General features: G+C 34.9%; 1 protein-coding gene across 1 annotated transcript in view; it reads right to left on the reverse strand.

Annotated features, from left to right (window-relative positions):
• LOC140154375 (protein unc-80 homolog) overlaps nucleotides 1–27,104 on the reverse strand; it is a 157,233-nt gene that overhangs the window by 11,755 nt on the left and 118,374 nt on the right. Inside the window, 11 exon segments of the mRNA XM_072176942.1 lie at nucleotides 2,694–2,717; nucleotides 6,111–6,296; nucleotides 7,178–7,273; nucleotides 7,894–8,097; nucleotides 8,943–9,150; nucleotides 9,816–9,986; nucleotides 10,130–10,290; nucleotides 11,354–11,467; nucleotides 13,606–13,713; nucleotides 20,926–20,982; nucleotides 25,362–25,412. Coding sequence (XP_072033043.1) covers nucleotides 2,694–2,717; nucleotides 6,111–6,296; nucleotides 7,178–7,273; nucleotides 7,894–8,097; nucleotides 8,943–9,150; nucleotides 9,816–9,986; nucleotides 10,130–10,290; nucleotides 11,354–11,467; nucleotides 13,606–13,713; nucleotides 20,926–20,982; nucleotides 25,362–25,412 — 1,380 coding nt within the window.

A 27,104-nucleotide genomic window follows, 5' to 3' on the forward strand; every position in this document is an offset into this window, starting at 1 on the left:
TCTTGATTAAGAATTCAATCTTAAGATCAAATCTTTTAAGGTTTTGTCATATTGTTATTTCCATCCATGACAATAATTAGCTCCTAGTGAGGAAATACTTACTTCAGGAACACCTGGTGTTAATAACATTTTGAATTGTCACTCATTTTTATCATACTCACTCTCTTATTTTAACTTGCTATAGACCTTTTCAAACCCCATTTGGAAACCATCAGAAATTGCTCGGACTTTGAGCAACCAATCACGTACGAGCATGTCAGGCTAGAAATCTCCTCAATGTTGAACGAATGTTGAGGGAGTCCATTTCAAGCTATTTTTCCAAGATAGCGACTACCGAGTAAGTGCCATTAATTTGGACCCTTTTGGCAAAAATCAGCTTAATAAGCCAATGTCAACATCGGGTCATCGTGTAAAATATTTGACAAACATATTGAATAACACCTAAGCTACTTGGTAGATTTAGATTTTTTCAAGAATAATGACAAAATATTCAGCAGCTCTTCCACAAGTCAATCTGTTACACAAGACATACCACCATTGCGCATTGAGTATGTGACTAACCAATCCTTGCCAAAACTACCTCTCTCATCCACAATTGACTGTGTAAACGTTCATTGTGGATATGATGCCTGTTACACATTGGAACTTCGCATTATTTCTGCGGAAGCGTTTGGGGTCACTATTTCATGCTTCGGGTTTAATCGGAATGAATTGTTAAAAGTTGGTTTGAAAAGGTCTATTAAAATGAAGTTAGTTGAATTACCCAGCATGCAATACATATTATCAAAACTATAATATCCAATTTCAAATCTGAGAGTTAATATCAGGCAAAATTGTTCAATATGATGATGTTAAGGTATGTGAATGGTGTGAGTTTGAATATTTGTATGCAAAATCGTACAGGCAAAATATAATCACATGACCCTTTTGACTAATTGAATTTACAAGAGAAGAAAGTTGAATCCATCAAATATTTATATCATTATATATCAAAATATTTACAAGGTTAAAAAATATCAAGCTATACTGATGCATTCCAGTCATATTAAAGTAGAGAAAAGGGTATTATTTAAAATGAAACAGGCAATTGGGGGGTTTAGCACATTAGGACAAGCAGGTAGAATCTTTCAAGTATCAAGAAATACTAAAACACTAAACTATATCAATGCTATAATTTCATAAATTTACTTTGTCTTTAGATGGATGTGATCCCTAATTATCGAGTCTAGAATAAAAACAAAGGTATGTGTGCAAATTTGATACCTGGGGTACTGGGTTAAATACAAAAGGCAGCTATTGCAACAAGAACTAAAGTGCTGCTGATTTCAATTAGGTTCAAAGCAGGCAAAATATAGCTGCTGCAAACTATAGTCTACACAAACCTTGACCTTACCTGATTCTATTCAATTCAATTCAAATTTATTTTGTATCTTAATTGATTTGGCATCTTTAAAAACAATATCACAATATGAAGTACAGTTTGGTATAACGTTTTGGTAACATTTCATTAATTTGTGTATTTTGAAGAGCTAGACAGGTCAAGTTTTTCAGGATAAATAGATTCAGTTGAAATGACTCGTACTAAAAGAAAACAATCATTAAATACTCGGATCAATGTGTAACAATCTGCAGGCATTAAAAATTGCTAAAAGAACAAATGATGGTTAAAAATGCAAATTGACCACCAATCATGCACAAAGATGTTTTAAGTGAGATGTCACAGGGAAAATGATGAGTTAGTCAGGAAGCAATAAATGATTATTTCATGACAATGAGATTTATGGATTCTAGAAGATATGGTTAGTTGCAGATTGAAGTCAACCATTCCAGAAAACAAAGAATAAAGTTGGAAAAAAGGCTTGAAATTGAGGTTAACATATATATAAACAAGGGATACATCATCCAACACACCACATACATAAGCAGAGAAAACACACAAGAAGAGAAAAATTGAAAAACACTGATTTTGTGCAACACCCAAAGAAGATAATAATAAAAATATGATACAAAAGAAAGTTAAAATTTAATAACAAGAAATATTAAGGGTTCGATTTTCATTGTATATTCTTTGTTTGAATTCCTTTCAAGAACAGGTTTCAAATACTAAACCAATGTTGTAACCAAAATCATCTTCAAATGAGCTTGCATACCTGTTCAATCATTAAGCTCTACCTCTAGCGATAGATAATACGAACAATGATCTCCAAAGTCAGAAATTTAATACACAAATGAAAGAATGAGCAGATAAACTGACTACCTTCATTCTACAACTGTAAGTGCTACCTACTAACGAATAATGATAAATACTAAATAAATACTCTCTTTTTTGTCTATTGTCTATACACCAACCAACTTAAGAAAATACCAACAAAATATCATCTACTTCTATACACAGTAAAATGCTTATATTTACTGATAACCTTCCTTGGAAAGTGATGCATGAAAATGTATCACAACCATGTTAATAACTGATTTTTCATTTTTACTTGAAAAGTGTAAACAACCTAATTCATAAAAATGAAGCTGCAACCCTGTTTTACTTTGAAAATGAATGTTTATGTAAGAAATCAGTCATACCACTCTATGAAAGAAGCATAATGCACTAATAACGTAAATAATTATTCCGAAAATCGAACCCTTTCATATCGAGATTAAAAAAATGATAAAGAAATGACAGGAGACATGTGACTTGCCTTTGGTTTTATCCAATATTGATGCTGCATGTATGGTCAATAGCCCAGACATAGACGTACGCACGTACGGTAAGACAAACACACAGAGTCCAAGAAAGCAAGAAAAATTGGAACGGCATAACAACGGAGAAACAATCAACATTTGTACAATATTCATGTTAACGGGATTGGAAATTTTGATGTGCTAGGCAAACCATTAGTTAATGGACATTTTGAAGCATGATTGTGTATGTGAATATCTCAAGAACTATTGATCTTAGGGAGTTGGCACTGGTGCAATTTCTACATCGGGTATCTATGGCAGTATGACTTCTTTACTAGTGATGGTGGTATAAATACGGGAACAGTTTTCTATTGGTGAATAGAATTACCCTGTTATTACAATTCTATTAGTTTTGTTATTGTTAGAAATACAATTGTTTTGTTACCAAACAAGCAAAGTACCTATAACTAATGTGGATAATTAAGTACGTAAAATACAAAATAATATCATATGACCCTTAAAACATGCATTTTCATATCATGCTGCTTTGGTTGAAACACAAAAATCAAAAACTAAATGACATTCATTATTTCAATCACAAAAAACATTAAGTTCCACTTTTGGGTTTAACAACTTCCCAAGTTTATACCTAAAAGATAGATAAATGGAATCTGCTGTGGCTTGTGGCTGGATTCATTTTCCCACAAATCCCCCCCTCCAATTATGTGCCTTTTATCCTAACATGTAGACTTGACTATTTCCAATGGCTTGTGTTTTTAAAACTTCCCTGCTCCCATCCCCTTGAAATTTTGCTTGATTCTGTTAATCTTGAATTATGACTCTTTGGCATTATTTCCATCCCCTTGAAATTTTGCTTGATTCTGTTAATCTTGAATTATGACTCTTTGGCATTATTTCCATCCCTTGAAATTTTGCTTGATTCTGTTAATCTTGAATTATGACTCTTTGGCATTATTTCCATCCCCTTGAAATTTTGCTTGATTCTGTTAATCTTGAATTATGACTCTTTGGCATTATTTCCATCCCCTTGAAATTTTGCTTGATTCTGTTAATCTTGAATTATGACTCTTTGGCATTATTTCCATCCCCTTGAAATTTTGCTTGATTCTGTTAATCTTGAATTATGACTCTTTGGCATTATTTCCATCCCCTTGAAATTTGGCTTGATTCTTGTTAATCTTAAATTATGACTCTTTGGCATTATTCGATTGTAAATTTGAAATATTTGGTCAAAATAAATCCTAAATTTGGAATTATTTGCATAATTTAGAAAAAAAAAATGTGCATTCTTTTCTGATTGGCAGATTTGAAATTAAATTTGGACTCTAATTTTACCCATAATTTGGACTATTAAGTTGGAACCACATCATTGGCATATAGGCACATGGTGCATTCATTAGTAGTACATGTAAAGCACATGATGCATGGTGGTTGACTAGGCAAATATGAAAGCAAAATATAAAACAAAAATAAACAGAACAAAAAAGAGTAACCTCTGCCAACCCTGGAAGGAATCTATGTACCTAATGCACATAGTAAAATATTGCTTCTATTTAATCATTGCCTTAAAGATTGCAAGCAAGCATGTGCACACCCTCACACAAACACCCCCACAAATACATATACACACCAGAATATAGGCATATACCTCCCGCACATTCCACTACACATTCACACACCTACTCAGTATTCACTGTAAATTGAGGACAACAGTACCCGGCCCCCCTTTGATTTTACACCAAAAAGGGGCATTTCGTGATTCAAAGCCTCGTCTCCCCACTTTTCACAAAAAAATAAAGATTTTTATACCACTGGAAAAATCTGGCTACATAATGTTTATGTACAAAAAAATTCTTGCAGGTGGCCTATTGAGCAGTGTAATTAATACACACAATCATGTATAACTCACAAATGCAAAATTTTAGGAACAAACATTTTTCATGGATATCTCTGAAAATGTCATAAAAAGAGGATGCTAGGATCTGAAATTACTCCTATAAGACAAAATACACACTTGAAAATTAATCTCCATACTGTGGACTTTTTTACACCGGTTATACATGAGAGACCAAGGACATGTATTGCACCCATGACCAAGGCCCTTTTTCAAACATGGTCTTATATGCATATTTATGTCTGTCACCCTATATTGGACGCCCTAGGTTTTTGTGTGTCCGCTATTATCAAGATTTTATTCACGAGTGTGTCCACGGTTCATGGTGAAAACCAACACACACATCCCTCAATCAAACACCTCTCACAAACATATACATCATCAAAAGTTGCATACACATACACCATCAAAAGTTCAAAATTACCAGGATTATGACAATACACACAATTGTTCATATCAAGCTTTTGTTAGTAATATATGATGACAATTTAACATTTTGGTTTTCGTCTTAGGAAATAAAATCTGACACCTATCTGCCATATGAGTTCAAAATTATCTACAATGATAATTTTAAAGTGCTCACATGTGTGTAACAAAGTAATAATGGCTGCCTCATATTACTATCAGTGGCTGCCCTGTATTACTATCTATAATCACTAATAAGGCCCTGTATCCATAGGCTGTTCCCTTGTGACGTGTGCCCTTGTTCCGTGTTCACTTGTTCCCATGTGACCTGCCACACAGACCTATGGATACGGCCACTAAGCAAAACAAAGGTTTATTGTCTGTGTGGCAGGTCACATGGGAACAAGTGAACACGGAACAAGGGCACACGCCACAAGGGAACAGCCTATGGATACAGGCATTGTCAAGACTGTCAAATTGTCAAGAGAATATGTGAACATCAAGTACCAATGAAGTACAAAATAAGGTACTTGGGATATTTATATTGATCCAATACTTCCAGTCTTTAAACATTAAACTGAATTCATGACTACACAATTTCAGCATTGGGGTAAAACTTTTGTTACACTCACATCATGTCATCACATTATTAGTAGAGTCTAAACAGTATCAGAATTTAAAATGGGATATATTTACTTTTGTTAAGAATACAAAATGTGATCACAGGAAATAAATAAATTGTTTTGTTCACTTTAAAAAAAAGTGAGACAGTGTGACTACAATAGAAGATGTCAATAATCTAGTGCATTGTGTGTTAATTAGATAAAGTGTTAAATGATATTAATTGAGCAACAAAAACAAGTGAAAAACTACTGTATAGAAAATTGATTAAACAAAGCAAAGATCAATTCTAGTTTTTCCTTTTTTCCTTCCCCACCTAATTATTGCTCATTATGTGGTTGTAAACTAGCCAACAGTTTGAAAAGAAAAGGCTCTGTCATTTAGAACAAATTGAATTGAAATTTGCTGACATGGTGACCATTTCAATAAACAAAAAAGGCAAATGGTGTTAATTTAATATTTTCTGAATCTCTATTGGACAACTGTCAAATACCTTCATGCAGTGCATTTGCATAGCAACGACCCTGACAACAGCAGAGCAGAAAACTGGTGGAGGTGTAAATCGCACCCCACCAGCAGGTGTCGTGTTCGTCAACATCAGAATGGAGAGGGCGCCATCACCGCTGCCAGTTTGAGAGCCATCACAAAGCAGTAGTGCCAGGCAGATGTTTAGGAGAGACTGGAATAAAAAGAAAAACAATCAAGAATAGATAACCTTACACATGAATACTTGTAATAAACCTATAAATAATAAATAAATTAAAATTTTGGAACAAAATGCAATAAGCCATTGCTACTTATATATTATTGAATATTTACATGTAATGTGAACAAGAGACCCAGCCGTGTCTCTATCGCCTGAAATAACACAGGGGATAGCATTATTTTAAGTAGAACAACAAGGCAGCACGCCGAGTTGTTCCACGCAAACGAAACACGCAACAGCGCAGTTCAATACACATCCAGAAGTACTATATTGTCTCATATAACATGAGCAAGAACCAATGAAATTAAAGGAAAACAACCACTGTTTAAGAGTTTCATGTCAATTATAATCAATTTTTGCTGGACCATGAGATGGCCCGGTAAACTCCTTACTAATACCCATTCCAGCAAATCTAGTCTGTATCAGTAATTGTGACACATGTCAAAGATATGAAAACCTAATTCTGAGTATATGTAGTGCATTATATGCAGAGAGGAAAAAACCAATGCTTGATGCAATCAAATGATAATGAGATGTTAGGAGCATTGATTTTGAAAAAACAGCCAAAATTGCAGTTTCTTTGTTCAAGGTACTTCGTAAGCATTCATCTCAGAACAAGGGCTTCTTTTGTTATAATATCAGTTAAAGCAAATACTTTGTAAACATTCATTTTAGAAATAAAGGATTCAGTTTAATTTAAGAAAATAGAAAAAAAATGATTATGATTGAAATGAAACTCATTTTCCTCTTCACGATACAAATTAAGTGAATTAAGTGACTAAAAGACTAGATGAGTCAGGAACATACACTTATTTTGACTCTATCAGTAAACTAGAATTTATAAAGAAATTAACCTTCAGATGTGGTAGATGACTGATGATACTCTGTCTTGTTAATGTCACATAAACACCCTTGAGAAAGTTAGCCACCGACTCCCAATCCATGTGGCGCTGAAACAAATAAAAATATATATATATATATGTGCAATTTTAAATGTAAGTCAACTTATTTCAAGAGATTTGAAAATTTTCTTATTGAATAGATCAGTAAATTCACTTCTTAATCCTTTTTTTAAACGACTTTTCCTATGATGCCATTTTACTAACCACAAAATAATGAAACATCTCTCAATATTTTACTTCTCTATGCACCTGAAAGACAAACATACAACAGAACTTCATTGAAAGTCAACCTTTTTATCAATCAATTCCATGGCAAATCTTTTTCTGTGATTTATATGCATAGAAAATGCACAGGCAAGTACCTATGCAAAATAAGTTGGTCAAGTTACAAAAGCCTATAAAAGCAATAGCCATTAAGTTAAATGAAAGAATAATATCTAATAGATGGAAGAAAAAAGGCTAAATATATATAGGACAATACAATTTGCAGATATTTTGTCATTTTTGTGGTTTACCATAACTTATAAAGAATACAAGAATACATTATAAAGTAAAACCATACAAGCCCGAGTCAGCTAGGTCATAAAGGTTCACTCAAAACCAACAGTGGTACTCTTTCTTGTCAGCTGAAACTTCAAACTTGCTCAGTCTACATGAGCTCAACTTACCATGAGTGTAGGTTTCTTGTGGATCTTCTGAAACAGTTTATCTAGTCTCTTGAGAATGAGAATAAGTGCTGGTCTCAAATCTTGGTTACTCCAATCAGTTTGTGGGATCATTTGAGTAATGTAGCGCTGTAATCCTTTGCATCCCATGGTGATAGGGTCATGAGGGGCAACTTTCAGTAGAGTATGAGCAACTTCAGCTACTCTCTAAAATAAAAAGTCAACATAAATATAATCAGCAGTGTATATGGGTGTATTTTTTGTTTGTGTATTAAAGCCATATTGTACAATCATATATTATGAAATTGGTTAATTTTTTTTTCAAATCTGAATTTTTGGCATATTTGTATTGTTTACACATGTCCCAACTTACACCTAAATGGAATCAGCCAAATTTGTTGTTTGTAGGTCAACCAGAGCAATTTTGACATAAAATCATATATTATGGCTGTAGGTCCCCCATAGAACTCCATGTTAAACGGCCACAATAACCAGTGGGGTTTCTTTCACTTTACCTCGCTATTTCAGCTTTTTTTAATCCTTACTGGCAGTTATTACTAATATTACTTCAGCATTTTGGGTAAAGAATAACAAAATTAAAATTTATTATAATTAGAGAGGGTGGCCTATCTGCTGTGCCCTAGCAGGACATCAGTCAATATGAGACATTAAATATTAAATGCGAGGATCCAGAGGATTCATGCCTGAGAAAATATATAATAATTAAAGAAATGGAGCTCAGACAAACTGGCATTATAATAAAGGAGAGAAAAAATCAGAACCGTTCGGATTCGAACCAGCGCGCACCTACGATTATATGTCGTTGAGTTCACCACCACACGCCACAACAGCTCATGGCGGATCTGCCGGTGAATTGAACATGTAGTGATTTTATTCTCTCGAAAATATCTCACGGCCAATGTAATTTTTTATTATAATTAGAGAGGGCGGCCTATCTGCTGGGCACATACCATGTGTACACATGCAGTATCTCCGATTCTCATTTACATACTGTTTTTGTATTACTTTGGGTGTAGTATAACATGACTTACCAAATGACATTTCTGATCCAGCAAATCTAATGAGCTATGTGCTTTGATTTCATTGCCAGGTCTTAATTCTTTCATCCTAGCCTGACTGTGGCAGTAGTACTCGGACACCACACTCAGCAACATATCCCTTGGCTTGCGGAATTCATTCATTGGTTCAGCCTCATCAGTGTCATCCTCATACCGTCTACGCACTCTTTCATCATTGTACCTGCAAAGAATATGTATATAAAAGAAATGCTGTCTTACAATCTTACATCTGAACTACATGGAAAGTGTCAAACTGTTATTGTAAATCTTAATTGTTTCCTCAGCATTTCAATAAAGTATGCAAGTTTAGGCAGACTGGCATTGTGGCAGCAATTCAAAATGTTTGCAAACCTAACTCTCTAACAAAAGTCACACAAAAATTAAGAAAGCTTGTGAAATTACAGTACCTCTAAAATGACTCTTGGACTAATCTAGGTAAGACCACATTTCCCACTTCAGCATGTTTCTACTGCAGTAAGCAAGCCAGTTTATGCTAACTAATGGATTAAAATAACCAGAAATAATGGATCTCCATTCCACTAAAATTTCTTTTGAGATTTCACTGGCATTTTATTGCTGTAGAAGATAATTTATTCTACTATCTATACATAAGGCAGAGAAGCCGCAGAACCCATATGACATCATACACAACGGATATTTGAGCTTATCTTCCGGGAGATACTGAAGTGATGCTACAGCCAAACAAAATTGTTTCACTTGCCCAAGATCGCAATAGTTGGAGAAAGCTTGTAATCACCTACGCCGCAGCCGACTGATGATGATGATGATCCAGCATTACTATTGGCTTTTTAAGCCCATGATGAGTTAGCGGCTCTATGTACTTACTTGAATTTGAAATCTTCTCTCATATCCTCATCCCCTAAGTCAATACCGCCACCGCCGACACCAGACTTGCGGGATATCTTCCTCACAGAACTACCCTGTTGTGAATTACTAGAACTCTTAAAGCTAGCTGTGGTATTCACTGTGTCAATTCTCCTTGGACCACTTGTGCCCCTGCAGGTAAAGAAGTTGGGGGAAAGATTTACATACTCAGTCAGTGAAAGAAACTGTGTAAAAGTTACTTAGACTTCTTAAATTTCCTTGAAAGAAATAAATAGCTTTTGTTCACTCAATTGTTGGTGTGTTTGTATACCTACCTAGCTAAAGACTCTGCTCCAGTAATGAGAGACTTGATAGATACTCCTAGTGTAGTGATAGTCTCTCTCTCAGCCTTGGCTGCTACAGGATGGTTATCTTTCTGTTTGGTTTCTTCTTTCATATGCAATAGAAGTTGCGGTACTAGTGCATCTAGGGAAGTCTGTGAAAGAAAATATTTTCAGTGACATTTAATACAATGTTCAAGATAGATAGATAGATACAGAGATACAAGCAGGACCTGTTTTGCCACTTATATTGTGAAGCCTTGCAACAATATAAATCCCTGCATCCTCTGTTGGTATTAAATTCAGTGGCAGCACCAAAGTGGAGTATTGAGGGCATTGCACACCACACTTGAGCTTCACCCACCCCAGTCCAGTTATCCCCAAATAAAATTGTTGCATATTCACCAAGTTTAGGCAGAAAAAAGTAACAACATTTTTTGCTGCCACCACTAGATATGTGACCCGGCAGCACAAATGAGCCTTAAATTCCCTAAATTGTATTCTGAGTTACGGTGTAAAATGTGTACGAACGTCATATTCATCGGTAACTTAAGCTGGCCCGACATCCGTCTCATTTCGATAGTCAAAAACTAATCAATAATCCTATTGTTGAAGTGGATATTAAGCTTCTACCTTAGATGGCTATAGAACTTTTAATAGCTCTGGTCTTTGTTTGCTTATATTGCTAAATCCTGTTCAAGTGGTGGGTTACCAGGCATTGTATTTTGTACAGGTATGCATAACCAACAATTAACAATGAGAGAACTTTCTTAAACCTCGTTGACTTGGGGATGATTTGAAATGACCGCCAATTATGACTGTTTGATATTTATTGCCAACAATGTGGAAAAAGAGACACATGTAAAAAGCGTAAAAAGCTATAATTTTGTTGAAGGAGCAAAGTTTAACAAACCATAACCCCGCTTCTGGATATCGTTTGAAGTCAAATGATATACCATTTTAAAGTATTTTTTTAAGTATATTTTCTAAACATGAAATAAAACAAAATTGACCGGGGGAGGAATTTACGGCTCATTCGCCGTGGACGGTCACATATATTATTGCTTGAGTTACAAGAGATGTGATACTTAATAATTTTTTTGCTCAATTTTGAAATTGCTCAAAATTTTTTTGCTTAATTTTTAAATTGCTCAAAGTACAACAAACTTATTGTTTGAAATGTTGTTGTCTGATAGCAAAGTGAATAATTACACTTACCAACATCTGTGCACTTCGGATGGTATCTGGAGCATAAGCAACTACAATTACACATAAGCGTATGGCTTCCATGATGCTGAAATTAGAAGCTGATTCACTACTGTAACAGAAATCCTGCAAGGATAACGACACAAACACACAATTCTAAACTCATTTTCATGTCAGAAATAAATGATATGAGTGCACACCTGTAAATAGGAATCTCCTATACCTTTTGGAGGAAAAATCAGTGTTTTGAAAAGTGGTGAAGTGGCATTATATTTAGAGTAATACATTAGGAAAGGCTTAAAAACAAACAATTATGCCCTGATTCATATTTAATTCTTAATTTACAGGCCTGGGTATTAGATTGTCTGAAAATTTTGCAGGATCTGACTTTTTATGAAGATTTGGCTAAGCTTTCAAAATGTGTTACATTTCAGAAACACCAAGCTATTTGTGAGCTGGCATAAGCTGTATGGCCTATAGGGTGATTTAGTCGGCAAAATTCACTGGACTCCGTAGGCTTTCTCTGCACTAGTTGTCTTTATCTTTGACTTTCAACTTGCAGAAAGTGTAATTTTTGAAGAGCTGAGATGCTCCTGGACCCTGTTTATACAGAGTGTCAATGGGTGAGCATCTACTGGTGTGCACCCACATACACCAATCTAAATTGAAAAGTTACCTTCAAATGTCCAACTTAAATAAATATTTAACTGAGTAACAACTAGTTTTACAAAGACAATAAAAAATTCAGAACATAAGAGCTGAGAGCAAGATTCATAACCTGAAGAGTAACAAAAAATAGAGTTAATTTGATGAAAGAAGATTTAAATGTCTTGTACAAATCAAGATTGGTAAAGTCTCTCGGGTCAAAATGTGCCACATGTACTCAAAAATGCAATTTTTAACATTTAACCAAATGCTGTCACTGCCTAAACAAAATACTGAAAGATAAATATCACTCCAGTTTGAATTACAGAATTGTGATCCAGGTATGCTGTTATTCTATAAACTGTTTGCAATTTGCTGGGATCAACAATAAAGAATATAGTTTTAAAAAGATTTGTCTGTGGGTTTCATTTCGCAAGATCTAATGCCTTTTGAATTTTCCAAAATGAATATTTGCTTAGTTCTTGGACACATAATGAATTTTAGCATTAAAAATCAATTATTGGAACTGGGAGTTAAAATTTGGTTTAGGTTTTGCTCAAATGGGAGATATACGAGACATGTGATTGTTTTCAACACAATTAATAAACGCTATATAATTTAATCACAGAATTTGTGTCCTTCAAACAAGAACTAATGATATTTCAGTTTCCAGATGAATTGTTCGATTTAACTCTGGTTTTCTATAATACTATCAAGGTAAAATTATTACTGGACAAACCACTCTTCAATCAATAGAATTTATTTGATCCACAGCATGTAATGTCATTAAAGTGAGGTCTTCTTTTATTTTATGGAAATCTAATATCGGCTCTCTTTTGTGGAGACATGAACAAGGCTTCTTTTTAGTGTTTCAAATGTAACTAATGCTAGATAATTTTCATTTTATACATTTTCCAACTTTCACAAGACATGACTCAATATATCAAACTCTTAAACACTTATGAAAGTTCCTGCAATCTTATTGGTTCTTGGTCGTGTGATATGACACAATATCACACATTTTAGCATGTGCGTATCGACACGATACTCATATGGGCTAACCAATTGGAGGTGCATAGCAACAATGGGGCTGATCGATTCTAAACGCAAGGTAATTCCTTCTAAAATGTAGGATTTAATTTGATTAAAATTTGGTATACTTATGATTAATATATTTATTTGAATTGAAGTGTTTAAGAATGAGAATAAAGGTATTGTTTTTCGCTGCTGGAGTGCATCTATCACCTCATATAACATGCGACATCATTATTTTTGGCGTAAAAAACTTGGCTTACTTAAATTAATGATGTTGCCTGTGTTATATGAGACAATAGATGCACTCCAGCAGCTAAAAACAATACCTTTATTCTCTAACTCTAAATCACCTTATTGTTGACACACACCTTTACACACCTTAATCACTGCAGATGTTACGTATAATGCTTTTTTATGCTATTTTTACTCTAGTAACACCATCCAACAAGTGTAGATAACTGAGGCCCCTGTTTATCTACTGTTACACGACAATTTCTCATATTATCCTAGATTGACACCAAACACACATTCATATTCACCCCCAGCTGAATACATACACCCACACACATAAACTATCATCTTACCAGTGTCTTGAGTGGTTTGTCTCCAATAACAAGTTCTAAGATGTCTAGTTTATCCTTGGGGTCTTCTTCAAGTGACTGGATTAGTTTAAACAGACTCCTTGGTGAAATCTACAAAAACATAAACAAAACATTTGCATTAGCTATCCCATCATATCAAGGAAACAGAGTTTTCCAATGACCAGAGATCAGGGTCTTAGCTAGAAATTGAGGGTTGCCCGTCATTTGAATAAAATTGCCTGTCCTAATTTGACCTTTCAAACATTTGCCAGACATCTATAGCCCATTGGGGGTTCAGAGAGTTCAAATATGTGCTCATATGGCCTTGTTCTACAAATTGGGTCAACTAAAAAGGTTAATTAGCTTCTCAAAACATACAATTTATAATCTAGCATCTGTGAAAGGCATTAATTTTGCCGTCCCAGGAGCAAACTCCCCGTCTGAAATGACGGCCAGACGGGTGGCTAGCTAAGACCCTGCCAGAGATGCCAGTGACTTGCCAAACAAATTCTGAAAATAATATGGACAATTGTGATCCATAGGGAGCGTCTCAACCAGAGCACAGTGCCTCATGGCCAGGGGGTCTCTTTAAGATACAAAATTGCTATTTGTTAGTGCTTGTCCTCATTTTATTTTTAATTAACCACAAATGACTGTAGCACTTGGCTCTATGTCCAGGAACTCTTCAAATCCAAAAAAAATAAATTATTATTATTATTTTTTTAAGAATAAAATAATTTGAAAATATTTTTGGAAATTGATAAAAAATTCGGAAATCCGAATAAATTCGGAAAACTGACATCTATTTGTGTGATATAAATATATGCCAATCACACATGCAAAGCATAAACAGCTCATATTTGGTTTAAAATGAATAGAATACTAGAATGAGTTTATTGCATAATAAGAAGTCATCACTGCCAAGCTATTTTTAGATGTTTTCAAAAACAACATAGATAGTGCATGGAAATGAAAGTTACAAATGCTGAATAAATATTAAGACTTCAATTTACAGGGTTTGAGTTAATTGTTGATTATGCACCTGCAGTAGAAATGTTGGAATTATCTGAGAATAGCATACCAAAGTAGTCTCAGGACATTATAAACAGTTGTGTCATTAATCTTGTGGGCATTCAAAATGTCACGTTTGCATTAAGAATTCCAAGTAACTAACAGCATTCAATCCTGTTTTATATTGATTTTGTCACAGTACATTTTCTAAAGCACAGTCATGTTTCCTGGTTTGGACCCCTTATACACTGACAGACTTTTCACTAATTACTATGCTGTTCTGGAGACAACTAGACGATTTATGTCCAACATCAAGTGCAAACTCTAAGTGGGATGTACATATTCAAACAGTCAGACAAGTAGATTGGCGACAGGATTTTAAACATGATGCATTTTTCAAGAATTTCAGCGAATGACATAAGAAATTTAAGTGAGAAAACAGCCATTGTATAGTCAAAGATAACGTCCAAGTTTTTCACTGTTGCTGAAGGTGTTATTTCTCAAGCATGGCTGCAATAATCAACTTTTGCAGTCCTTTCACAACAGGTGAGTCTACTCTGTTGAGATGCCTCTTTAGGGGCTATCATTTTCTCCAGAAGGGGGAATATACCGGGAGAGGGGGTCATAAATTTTTGGAGAGAAAAATGGGGGGTCATGAAATTTTTTGATGACCAAAATGTAGGGAGTCACAAGATGACCACAGAGAGTTTGTTTATTTTATTCAAAAAGACTGATTTCAATACAATTTTAGCCTGTTTAGGGGTAAGGTGTATCGGTGGTGGGAGGGTCATAAAATTTTTGTTGCCAAAATAGAGGGGTCGCAATTTTATTGATGCCGACTTTTTGTAAATTTGGGACCCCCCTCCGAAGAAAATGATAGCCCCTTACTAATCCCATCAATTCAATTTACAATACTACCAAGCTATCTCTTGCTGATTCCCTACAATACAAACTTGATTGACTTGGTTCTCCTCATAAAAGAAGAAGAAAAGAATAAAGAAAAAACTTTAAAAAAAGGTGGCGACATCTTCAGTTTGGCAATTAAATAAACCAAATTTAATAAATACTTCCCCATTTTCTACAATTCATCAAGTGAATCCCATAAACATAAAATTTGATTTTCCAATTACACAATTGTCAAGGTCAAGGCTGCATATGTTCATGTAAATTCAATAACTACCATTTACTTATAAACCTCAAAATAATGCAATCGAGCACGTTTGAAGTTTACAATTGAATAACTTAGAACAATACAATTAGAGTCTGCAGCTGAAATTAGTGCATCTTTATAACTTTTTATTAAGAGGTTTTCAAATTATACACACATTCAAAAATCAAATGAATTTAATTTACAAATTACTATTGTGTATACCTATGTAGGTAGTTTATCATGTAAAAGTTAATATTTCAGGTTTCCGTCCGGTTTCCTTGGCGACTGCTTGTACAATTCAAATAAAATGAAGATTTCAATTATGAATCGAGTCGTTATTTATTTAAGGCAAATTCATTAATTTAATTTATCCACTTTCATAAAACTGGTGCTATCCTAACAAACAGCATCACTGTTGCTGGCATATTTGATTCTGTCATAGCTCAGTGGTTATTACATCATGTAATAATAGTTTAACAAATATGCTTTACGTGTTATAGGAAGTCTGCATTTTGGGTTCTTTGCTACTTGAAAGCACTAAGTGTATTGAAATAACAACTGTGCTGCACTGATCCATGGAATTAATTGATGCTGCACACATACTTCAGGAGATCCTACATCATCTGTGAGATGTTGATTGAAAGATTGCCGACATAATCTCACAAACTTACTTCCACCTCACAAAGATTTAAAACAAGTGATCTGAACCAAAACAAACCTGCTCTGCACTGATGTATGGAAGTACATTATCAAGTAATTGCTGTATGCATTCATACCAGCACTGGTTTGATTCCTGGACTTGCTATCTATCTTGATCTTATCTATCATCTGTCCACAGAAAGGTTGAAAAACTCTACAGTTTTTGTCAGAGAAGTACGGCACTTGTTTACATTTTGAATGTGTGCAGAGCATAAACACAGAAGTGGGTTCTGATTGGCTGAATGAATCGTCTGACAATCATAGCAACAGACCGATAATCTGATTGGCCAATTTTGCGTCAAATCGTTGGTCGGCGCCCTTGAAGTGAACGCAAAGCTTGATGTATGTCGCTCATTAACAGGATGTTTGCGTCAATTTGAACAAGGGACTGTCGTTCTTCTCTGAAACCCAGTGTAGTTACTGGTTTGACTTCTGGACTTGTTACCTAGTTTGACCTTATTTACATCAGCTGTCTGTTAAGTGTGCTGAGGCTTGTGAATCAACAGCTAGCCATTGTGCAATTGCGTAGTGCACTATAAATCACCAGCTTTCTTTTTACAGAAAGGTTGAAGAAAATCTGAATTGTTCTTCCAGCTCACTAAAGTTGAACCAATTCTGTCATTTCCGAATTGACACATTTTTCTGATGAAGCCTTACTCTTCATTTCAAAACTTTTCATAGTATACACGTAGTGGCTTATTTCTTTCTGCAACATGAAGATAACAGGTCTCCTCCTGGCCATCTATCTTCTGCATAACACCATCATCTCTTACTATGGCACAGCATCAGCCAATATCAACACCCAACCATTATCAAATATTTCTATGCTGCCGCCTTGTTTCGCATATAATGAAACTGACCACGGTGTAGTGTACTTCCAAGGAAGCAATGAGCAAACTTGTAGTCTACTAGTGAACACATCTACAAATTCATCCCTTTGGCTTGATTTACCAGATCCAAACTTTGCGTCCTTCTTCGTCTACATAGAGTATGTGTATGCAACATGTCCCAGTCTCTATGAAGCAATCATTGTAGATGGTGAACAATGTAATGCTATTATACCAGTAAATGAAGTACATATTCATCTTCAAGGTAATGCCAATATTACAATCAGTGAAGTTTCTATCGATAACTATAAGCCAGAATCTTGTATAATACAAAATGTTAATGAACTCTTTGCACACAACTTATCTCAGTGTGCTACCAAACAGTATAATTACACTATATTTTGTAGTAATCAGAATTCTGAATGTAGTATGTTCTTGCCACCAAATTGCACATCTATTTTAACAGACAGAGAGGTTAAATTTCATTGCACTGACGGTAATATGTATCACAATCAAACAGCACTTATTGTATACAATGTCAACATGGTAGGTTTAGATCTGGTTGGTAATAACATTATGGTGATTGATCAAAATGCTTTTCAGCATGTACAGGATTTGCAAACCTTATTTCTAGCTGACAATCTTTTGACTACGTTAGAAATTGGGGTATTTGATGGTATGGCCAGCTTAGGCTTCTTGGCAATTACTAGCAATAAATTGAATTCATTACCAGTTGGTGTTTTCCGAGACTTGGCCAGTTTATTTTACCTAACCCTGCGGTATAATGAGTTGGTGATTCTTCAACCAGGACTGTTTTTGGGTATGCCATACCTTTACTTTTTAGACTTAGGATACAACAGGCTAAACAGTCTACCAGCAGGTGTATTCGAAGGCTTATCATTTCTGGGGGAATTATACCTTTTTCATAATCAACTGACATCTTTGAGTATGGGTGCATTTCAAGGATTGTCTTATTTAGGATCTTTGGATCTGTTTTCAAATCACTTGAGTATTCTAGAGCCAGACTTATTTCAGAGTGTGCCATATTTGTACTACCTAGACTTATCAGAGAATGATTTTGAAGAATTGCAAAACAACTCGTTTGAAAGGTTGAGCTATCTTGAGGTACTATACATAAGTGATAACAAATTAAGTCAATTGAATCAGGATACTTTGAATGTATTTATTGACTTAAAGGAACTGTCCCTTGCCAATAATAACTTCAAAAGAATGGAATTTGACCTATTTGAAAACACAAATTCATTGTCTTATTTGGATCTGTCTGGAAACAAGTTGAATGGACTTCCCAACTTAAGCAATCTATCAAATTTGAATTTTCTTAATTTGAAAGACAATAGTTTGATTAGGATAAAGAACACCCATTTTCAAGGATTGAATAATCCCGAGAATAATCTTACAGTATATGTAACACAACAAGAAATTTGTGAGTGTTACGTAACACCTGCTATCCTATGCAGAGCATCTGAACCTAGATCAGCGTATCTTACATGTAATAGGCTATTATCAGACAGAATCCTAATGGCTCTTATGTGGGTTATTGGTTTGAATGCACTATGTGGGAATATCTTTGTAATGATCTGGAGAAAAACTCAGGAAAAACAAGTTACGGTCCAATCTTTATTGCTCAGTAACTTGGCCATGTCAGACTTCCTGATGGGGGCTTATATGCTCATGATTGCATCGGCTGATAATTACTTTGGTGAGTACTTTCCCATGCAAGCTGAAACCTGGAGGACAGGGGTTACATGCAGAATTGCAGGTGCTATCTCAATTGTGTCTAGTGAAGCCTCTGTGTTCTTTGTGGTATTGATTAGTATTGATCGATTCATCAACATGAAGTTTCCACTATCTACCATGAAGCTGAGGAAGACATCGACTCTGATGACTGCTGCCGTGATTTGGATCATTACAATGGCCATTGGTATTATACCATCTGTATTTGCAGGAAGAAACATCTACTTCTATGACAACTCACATGTATGCATAGGCCTTCCCTTGGCTAAACTTGAGGCGTACTCTTGGTCCAAAAGCACTAAGCTTGTTTGCACTGATTATTCCTTTTTCTGTTTCATCTTAGACATTTCTCAGTCTCAGTCACAAGGGCTCATCACTGGCATGTATTTTTCAACAGCGGTATTTTTAGGTCTGAATTGCATCTGTTACTTAATCATATTTGGTTGTTATGTACAAATAATACAAGTCGTTTCTAAATCATCAAAAACTGCCGGTGTTAACAAAGAAATGAGAGAGCAGATCAAACTGACTGCAAAAGTGACTGCCATCATTGCAACTGACTTCTTTTGTTGGTTTCCAGTGATTGTACTTGGTATCCTAGTACAGATTGGATTGGTTACACTGCCCCCATCAGTCTTTGCTTGGTGTGTCACTTTTGTTCTCCCAATTAATTCAGCCATCAACCCCTATCTTTATACTATTTCGCATGTTATCAGTGTTCGGCGGAAGCAACTGCAGGCTCAGAGCACCAAAAGAAGTAATATTACTTCTTCAACTTACAAGGGTGTAAAACAAAAAGGCATACAAAGTATCAGTAAAACTCACGAAGATGACCGACTTTAGTTGAGGGAACTCAATAAATTGAAGAACACAATACAGGTTGTTCATATGACGTATCATACCGTAAATATGGCAGACTACTCAAATTCATTCAACAAAAGCATGATTGCAATCTACCGTGACAGTTCGTCTCACAGACATAACAAATGCACTAAGATCAAATAGGTTGATGACAACATCTGATTGAATGGACTGCACTGTGCTATTATTACGGTGAAGGACACCAGTTCAAATCCTTTGTTTGGAGCTAATTGATGCAGGGCCTCTATGGCACTGCAATACATACTAAGCACAACACAAATAGCTACAAATACTGGCACAATTATGTATTAATCACAAATTCAATATTGAATCAACTGAAATTTTGAAAATAAGCTTTTTTTTGTCAATATATGTTAGACCGACCATACCATATAAAGAGGAGGCTAATATAACAAAATATCCCTTTAATTAGGCAAATCCATGGTTATTTGTGATTTAATCTGGTCAGATATAGAAAGCAATATTAAATTTCAATGAGATGTCAAAGCAAAACAAAAGATTTAATGAGATTGAGAAACTGAATACTTGAAACAACCCATTATAGAGAAACCTAATTTAGACATACATGGAGGCCAAATTGTTTAGATACTGATATCTGTAGCCCAAAACAACTGTTGAGATGGATATCTATGGTTCTTTGTTGAAATGATTGATGGTCTCAGCCGTTTTTTAGTGAAAAGGAAATGGTATGTATAGGCTACAGCTATATGGAGAAATATACATTATAATAGTCTTCAGGGTTTTTTGTTTTTTTTATAAAAGGGCATTCATTGATTATCATGGGTATTGATCATTATGTCCAAGTCCCGTGAAATTTAAAACAGGTGGGAGATATGATGGGTAATAGCATTTATTTATTTATTAGTTTGGTTAAATTAATAAAAGTGTCTACAGTTCTCTGACAAGGTTTCCAAGGTGCGTTATGGCATATTCAATTCTTTGGCCAATACTCCATAATGTTTCTAACATTCACCAACTACAATTGATCTATGTACTTACCTTCTGAGGATTATTTTCTTCATCCGATTGAATCAATGGGGCTGCACTTCCAAACAACTGTAAAATATAAATGGTGATCAAGTAAGAATGACGGTGATCATGCTAGAGTAATCATCATGCAGTCTAAACGCAGGACAACCGATTCTTTTGTTCTGCTTAGCTCACTCAGTCATTTAATGAGGCAATACAAACGATCGAATTTGGTATTCAAATGCACAAAATTTTGAGTTACACCTTTTTAGTGTAAATTTTTTTTTCTCGGCCAAATGAAAAGCAATAATTTTCAATTTTTCAGTCAATGGCAGGAAAAACTATAATGCTTGATACTGATTTTTTTTCCAAAACCTGGTGTTAAAATTATGCCTGAAATTCAGTCATTTAGTGTAAGATTTTCGATTTTTATAGGCTTCAGCTCGGCACGCGAGCTTTTTTTTACATAAACCTTTTAGCTTTTCAAAGTAATATAGTTCGCTAATGAAGGATTTTCCCCAACTTTCTAACGCACATCACCGTGAGCTATATATCATAGTTTTGTCCGAATTTCCGTTTTGATTTCACCATTTTTTACTTGGCTGAATTTTTTTTTCAAAATCAACCCATGAAATGTGAGGCTATACATTGTGAATCGATATTCCTGGGATTCCGTAAGAAGATTGTGGAAAAACTGTTACGACTATACAGTGTTGCCAGAACTTCAACATGACAAAGAAATTCCCAGGCCTATGACACTTGACCCAAGCACGATGTCAGGTAAGGATCTTTCATCACGTGAGTGATGTTTATGGAAGTATTATTCTTTTTTTTCAAAGCGGTAGTTTTACATAATAACTTGGAACGTTAGTACTTGACCTAGTGTTCCAATTGTCAATGAGGGCGAGGTGCCTTTTGTTTGTGTTTGTTTGAAACTGCTTTTGGAAACAAAACAAGGTTTTTAAACATGGAAGTTTATAAAAACCTATACAAAATAACTTAAAAGAAAAACATTTATTGCAACAAATAGCCTTGCATTGAAAGTTAAAATGTGGTGAGTGCCACCTGAAAGTTTCCTTACATACATACACCCGCCCCTATATACACCATAAGAAATAAAGGTTCTAAATAGAACTTTTTGTCATCTCAGGAGAACCCTCCCTCTTGAACCTCCCTTAAAGGTTTTCTAAAGAACCGGTTCACGGGGCTGCGGCAGTGCAAATATTGTCAGCCTAATAAAATAATGGCCTAAGTCATTTTTACTGCTCTTGAGAAAAATGAGAAAAACAATCTAGATTTCGGCAGTCTAATAAAATAATGGCCTTAGTCATTTTTATTACTTTTGAGGACCCCTGGACTTATGAGGGGTGTTACCCCGCTTGGGAAATTGTTTTATATTATATATTATATTGTTTACTTTTTCTCTTTAATTTGACACCATATATGAAAAGGACCCAAAATAGTAATAATGACCGGGACTTATGAGGAGTGTCATATCCCGGTGGGGATTTTTGTTTTAATACATTCTTTACTTTTTCTCTTTCATTTGACACCATTCGGTGGGGGGGGGGGGTTATACCTTCTTGGCATTTCGAGATATAAAAAGGACATAAAAATGAATATTGACCCAGGTCTTATGAGGAGTTTTACCCCGGTGGGAAATTATATTTATTATATTTAGTTTGTTCTCTTTCATTTGACATCACTCGGGGGCATACCTGATTGGTATTTCAAGATATGAAAAGGACCCAAAATATGAATATTGACCCAAGCATTAGGTTTAGCCCAAAATGCATATCTTTTGAGTCACAGATGTGCCCTATTTTCGGAATCGCTTTTACAAATTGCTACTCTTCAGCATAACTTGTTATTTTGTTCGAAAGGGGTCATGAGTATAGGCATACTGGGCCATTTTTAAACCAAAATATGGGGGTCATGGGGCCCCTGGGCCAGGCCAAAATTTGGAGGCCCCAAACGCACCGTGAGGAAGGCATGTGCACTCAAGTGGCAATTTCATTAGATCTTACTGGGACATTTGCGCGCGAAGCGCGCGAAAAAATGTTCAATTTAAGACTATTTTAGCCCGAATTGAAGCTGATTTTGCTATATTATAGGCCAATGCGCGCAAAGCGCGCAAAAGTTGGCAATTTTTGTAGGCTATTTTGGCTCAAAACATGGTGTTTTTCGGCTAAAATGGAATGCACACTGCACAGGCCAATTTTGGGGGGCCCTAGGCCCGGGCCCATCTGGCCCTATGGTAAATCCGGCCTGAATATTGGTCAAACTTGCAGTTACAATTTTCGCAGGCTACTCGCATTATATCCAAGTTCATTTTCGTACGTTACTCGCTTATTTAAAAAAAACAAAAAACTAACGGACAAAATAATACAAAATTGCAGATTTCTCGACATTTTATTTTAATAGTTTATTTGGGGTTTGTGTGTGAGGGAGGGTGTAATGAAAATGCCAACCCGCGATAGGGGCGATATAAAATTCCCCTGGAGAAGGGCAGAAAATGACAATCCCATGATAGTAATCATGCTAACACGCTAATTTTGCTGGACCGTGAATTTTCCCATGGACCTCACGCTAGGTAAATAAATAAACAAACAAACAAACGGACAAAATGGTTTTCATAATCATGGAATCCATATAAATTGAAATTGCGGGCCATGACGGGAGCAAATTTCCAAATTTCACCTCATTTACCAGAACACCCAATTGGGGATTTGGGCTACAAAATCGCTGGTCGGGCAATCCTGGCTTTCAATGGAAAAGAGACCTGGATGACAACAATGGAAATATCGATTATTTCTGCTGGTTGCTCTCGAGGTAAAGTACTAAGTTTGACATTTTCGGAGCATGAAGGGGAAAAGGGTAAAATAAAAGCGGAAATTCTGACAAAACTATAATATATAGACCCACACGATGTGCTTTACAGAGGTGGGAAATATCTTTCTTTAGCAAACTATATTAGTTTGAGACGCTAAAAATGAATTCTGTAAAAAGCTCACGGGCTTAACTAAAGGCCTATAAAAATCAAAAATATCACACTAAAAGACACAATTTGATGCTTAATTTTAACACCAGGATTTTAAAAAAAAATGTACATCCAAGCACTATGTTTTTATTTGACATTACTGAAAAAAAAAAAAATTTTGCTTTATATTTGACCGAGAAAATAAATTTCATAGCAAAAAGGTGTATCTCGGAATTGTGCTGATTTTAACATGTATCGATCGACTTTTAGCGCGACTAAGCAGAACAAAAGAATCGGTTGTCCTGCGTTTAGACTGCATGACAAATTAACAAGTTTGCTATATGGTGATCCTAAATTGCAGACATTTACAATTTGCATCATCTACATATGAAATTATGTGATCTTTCTCATGTAATATGTTGTAGAAATTGTATGATAATTGTAGTGTTATATACATAGTTATTGTGGAGATTATTTTATATAATGAAAATTTGCATCACATACTGACATATATATATAGTAAACAATATTAAAATTGGCAATATGCACTGCTAATGTACATAATATAGTTTTAGACTGAATGGTAAATTTGCACATCATACAAACTATAAGTTGTGGATATTTTATATCATCTATAATTTTAAATGACAATTATAATATAAAATGGCAATGTATAACTTGTAAATATGCTATAGAAATCATATTAAGAATTTGCATCATGCATTGTTGTTATAACGTGTACATATGTAACTGGCATTATAATGTAGAGATTATGAAAACTGTTATTCAAATCATGTGCTAATATATTGTAGAAATCATATAAATTTACATTTTATGGTAGAGATTAGATAACATAAATTAATTGACAATTCACATCATGTGTATAATATCTGATAGTAATTTTGATAAATTGAAGTGTTATTCTTGTATTTTTCTATGCAAAATATATGCCAATTTCTACACAGCTTGTTAAAAGAGAATTCCTATTCCATGGTACGTCATTCTGAAGCATACCAATTAATATATATGAGCCTTTGGGAGATGTAGATGTAGGTTATTTAATCATCATTTATAAATGTTAACATTGGATAAATGGGTCGTCTGCAACACGATAATGAAATAAGGTACCTAGAAAATGCACTATAGAAAAGACTAATGAAACAGTGCACTGACACATTAATGGTACATGTGCACTTTAACTAAACAATTAGGCTGTTCCAGTTGAAATCCATTCACCCCTATGGAAGACCTGACCTTAATCTCACACACAGTTGATGTTATTTTCAAATGGAATTACTTGAATGGGTGACTCCATTTAAAATCTACACAACCTCTGTAGGAGATTAAGGTTATGTCTTCCATAGGGGTGTATGGACTTCAACAGCAACAGCAGATTTAACTTGTTGTGATGTATGTAGGGCTAAAGTTAAAAAAGATCAACAAAAAATGTACATATGCATGTAAATATTGTAATAATAAGACTAACCTGCAGAATAAATGGCTTCATATGCAGGATGTAGAACTGTTTGCACACATACTGTTGGTATAAAGAACAGAACAAGTACAGAATAAATAAAAGTACTGTCATAATTATCAAGACAAATTAGAAAGTATGTTCTTGTTTTAAGTCAAAAGCACAGGCATGTTTACTTTGATTTTATATTGATAAACTTGCCGTATGGTGTATAGAAAAGCATATTATATTTGTCAGAACAAAAAAAATTTCTCTCAGAAACCTGCATGCAAAGTTACATAGCACTAACCATCAAAAAATCTGAAAAAAAATCCTAAAAACAAAAAAAACATGTGGGTCAAAAATTAAACTTAAATAAAAATAAAAATTTCAAAGCATACAGCTTTTCAGCCAATTGCTTCTGAGACAAACCTTGTTTTGCCTTATCAAACACTAGAGTGACTTTGATAACATTCAAGTTTACTACCTTCTGTAGTGAAAAGATATGCAAAATTATGATGATAAAATACGGGATATGCATTACAAGTGTAGTGTTTGAAGGTAAAATCAGAGACAATTATTTGTTAAAATATGAGTGCAATAATACATGCAGAGCTGATAACTGAGTATTTTTGTTGTTTCTGAAATAAAATAGTTCAAAGAGCTTGACTACATTGGAGTTTCTTGTATTTATGACATTCAGTGTGTTCACTTGTAAGTTCTGTTTAGGTACTGCCAATAAGGTAAACCCAAAGAGTATAGACTCAGAGGTGTTTGTATGTCCCGCATGAAGGGCAAGATATTGTTGTGAGGATGTCATAGAAACTACAGGTAAATTAGGTAATTCTTGGCCACACTCGAACACTCGGAATGCTAGTGGCTCCACGATAAAACACACACGCACATAGCGCAGTACAGAAGAAAGCATGCACGCGCCTTACATTGCATACACGCTTAGAACCCTACATGGATGCAACAGGTATGTTAAAGCTTGTTCAAGAATTACTTAATTTACCTATAGCTTGAATTGAATATCTACACACCCACAACCATCTACTCATAACTCCCTATCCTTAATGTATAGGGCATCCCATCAGTGAATTATAAGTTTCCAATTCAACTTATGGAAATTATTTTGGGTTTTCCCCTTTCTAACTATTATTCATGCTATTTTGATAAAAATTCAAATATGTTTATATCACAGATATCAGTCAGTGTTATCATCAAATCCTAGAATAGCTGCAAATTTCCTCAAACTACCATTTCCTATACTTATGTACAAGCAGTGGTGGCACCAGAAAATGTTGTTGTTGTTGTTGTTTTTTGGTGTGTTTTTTTTGGGGGGGAGGGGCAGGGAGCATGGGGTGAATTTCATGGGGGCAGCAAATATCATCAAATTTTGTGCAAAACTGCCATAAAAAGTGGAAAGTTTCACAATTTTGGGTTGTTAAAGGGTCAGGGTATCTGGGAAATGGGAAAGAGTTCTGACCGGGGGAATTTGCACCCACTGTGGGACCATGTGTACAAGATCAATTTAGCAAAAGAAATATTTCTTCATCACCCAAGAAAGCTTAATTCTCACTAGCTAACACTACTTTTCACCAAATGCAGCAAACTAAAGAGCACATCAAATAATAAAGTATCCAAATATACAGTACATATACCCCCCACATGTAACCTAACCCAATCAAGCATATGAGGACAATGTTGCCAAGGTTGTTTTTTAGTTATGATCAGATTTATCACTCAAATCTTTATTCTATTCTCTGTTTAAGG

This window comes from Amphiura filiformis, chromosome 6 (genome assembly GCF_039555335.1).
Source record: "Amphiura filiformis chromosome 6, Afil_fr2py, whole genome shotgun sequence".
In the NCBI taxonomy this organism is placed as follows: Eukaryota; Metazoa; Echinodermata; class Ophiuroidea; order Amphilepidida; family Amphiuridae; genus Amphiura; species Amphiura filiformis.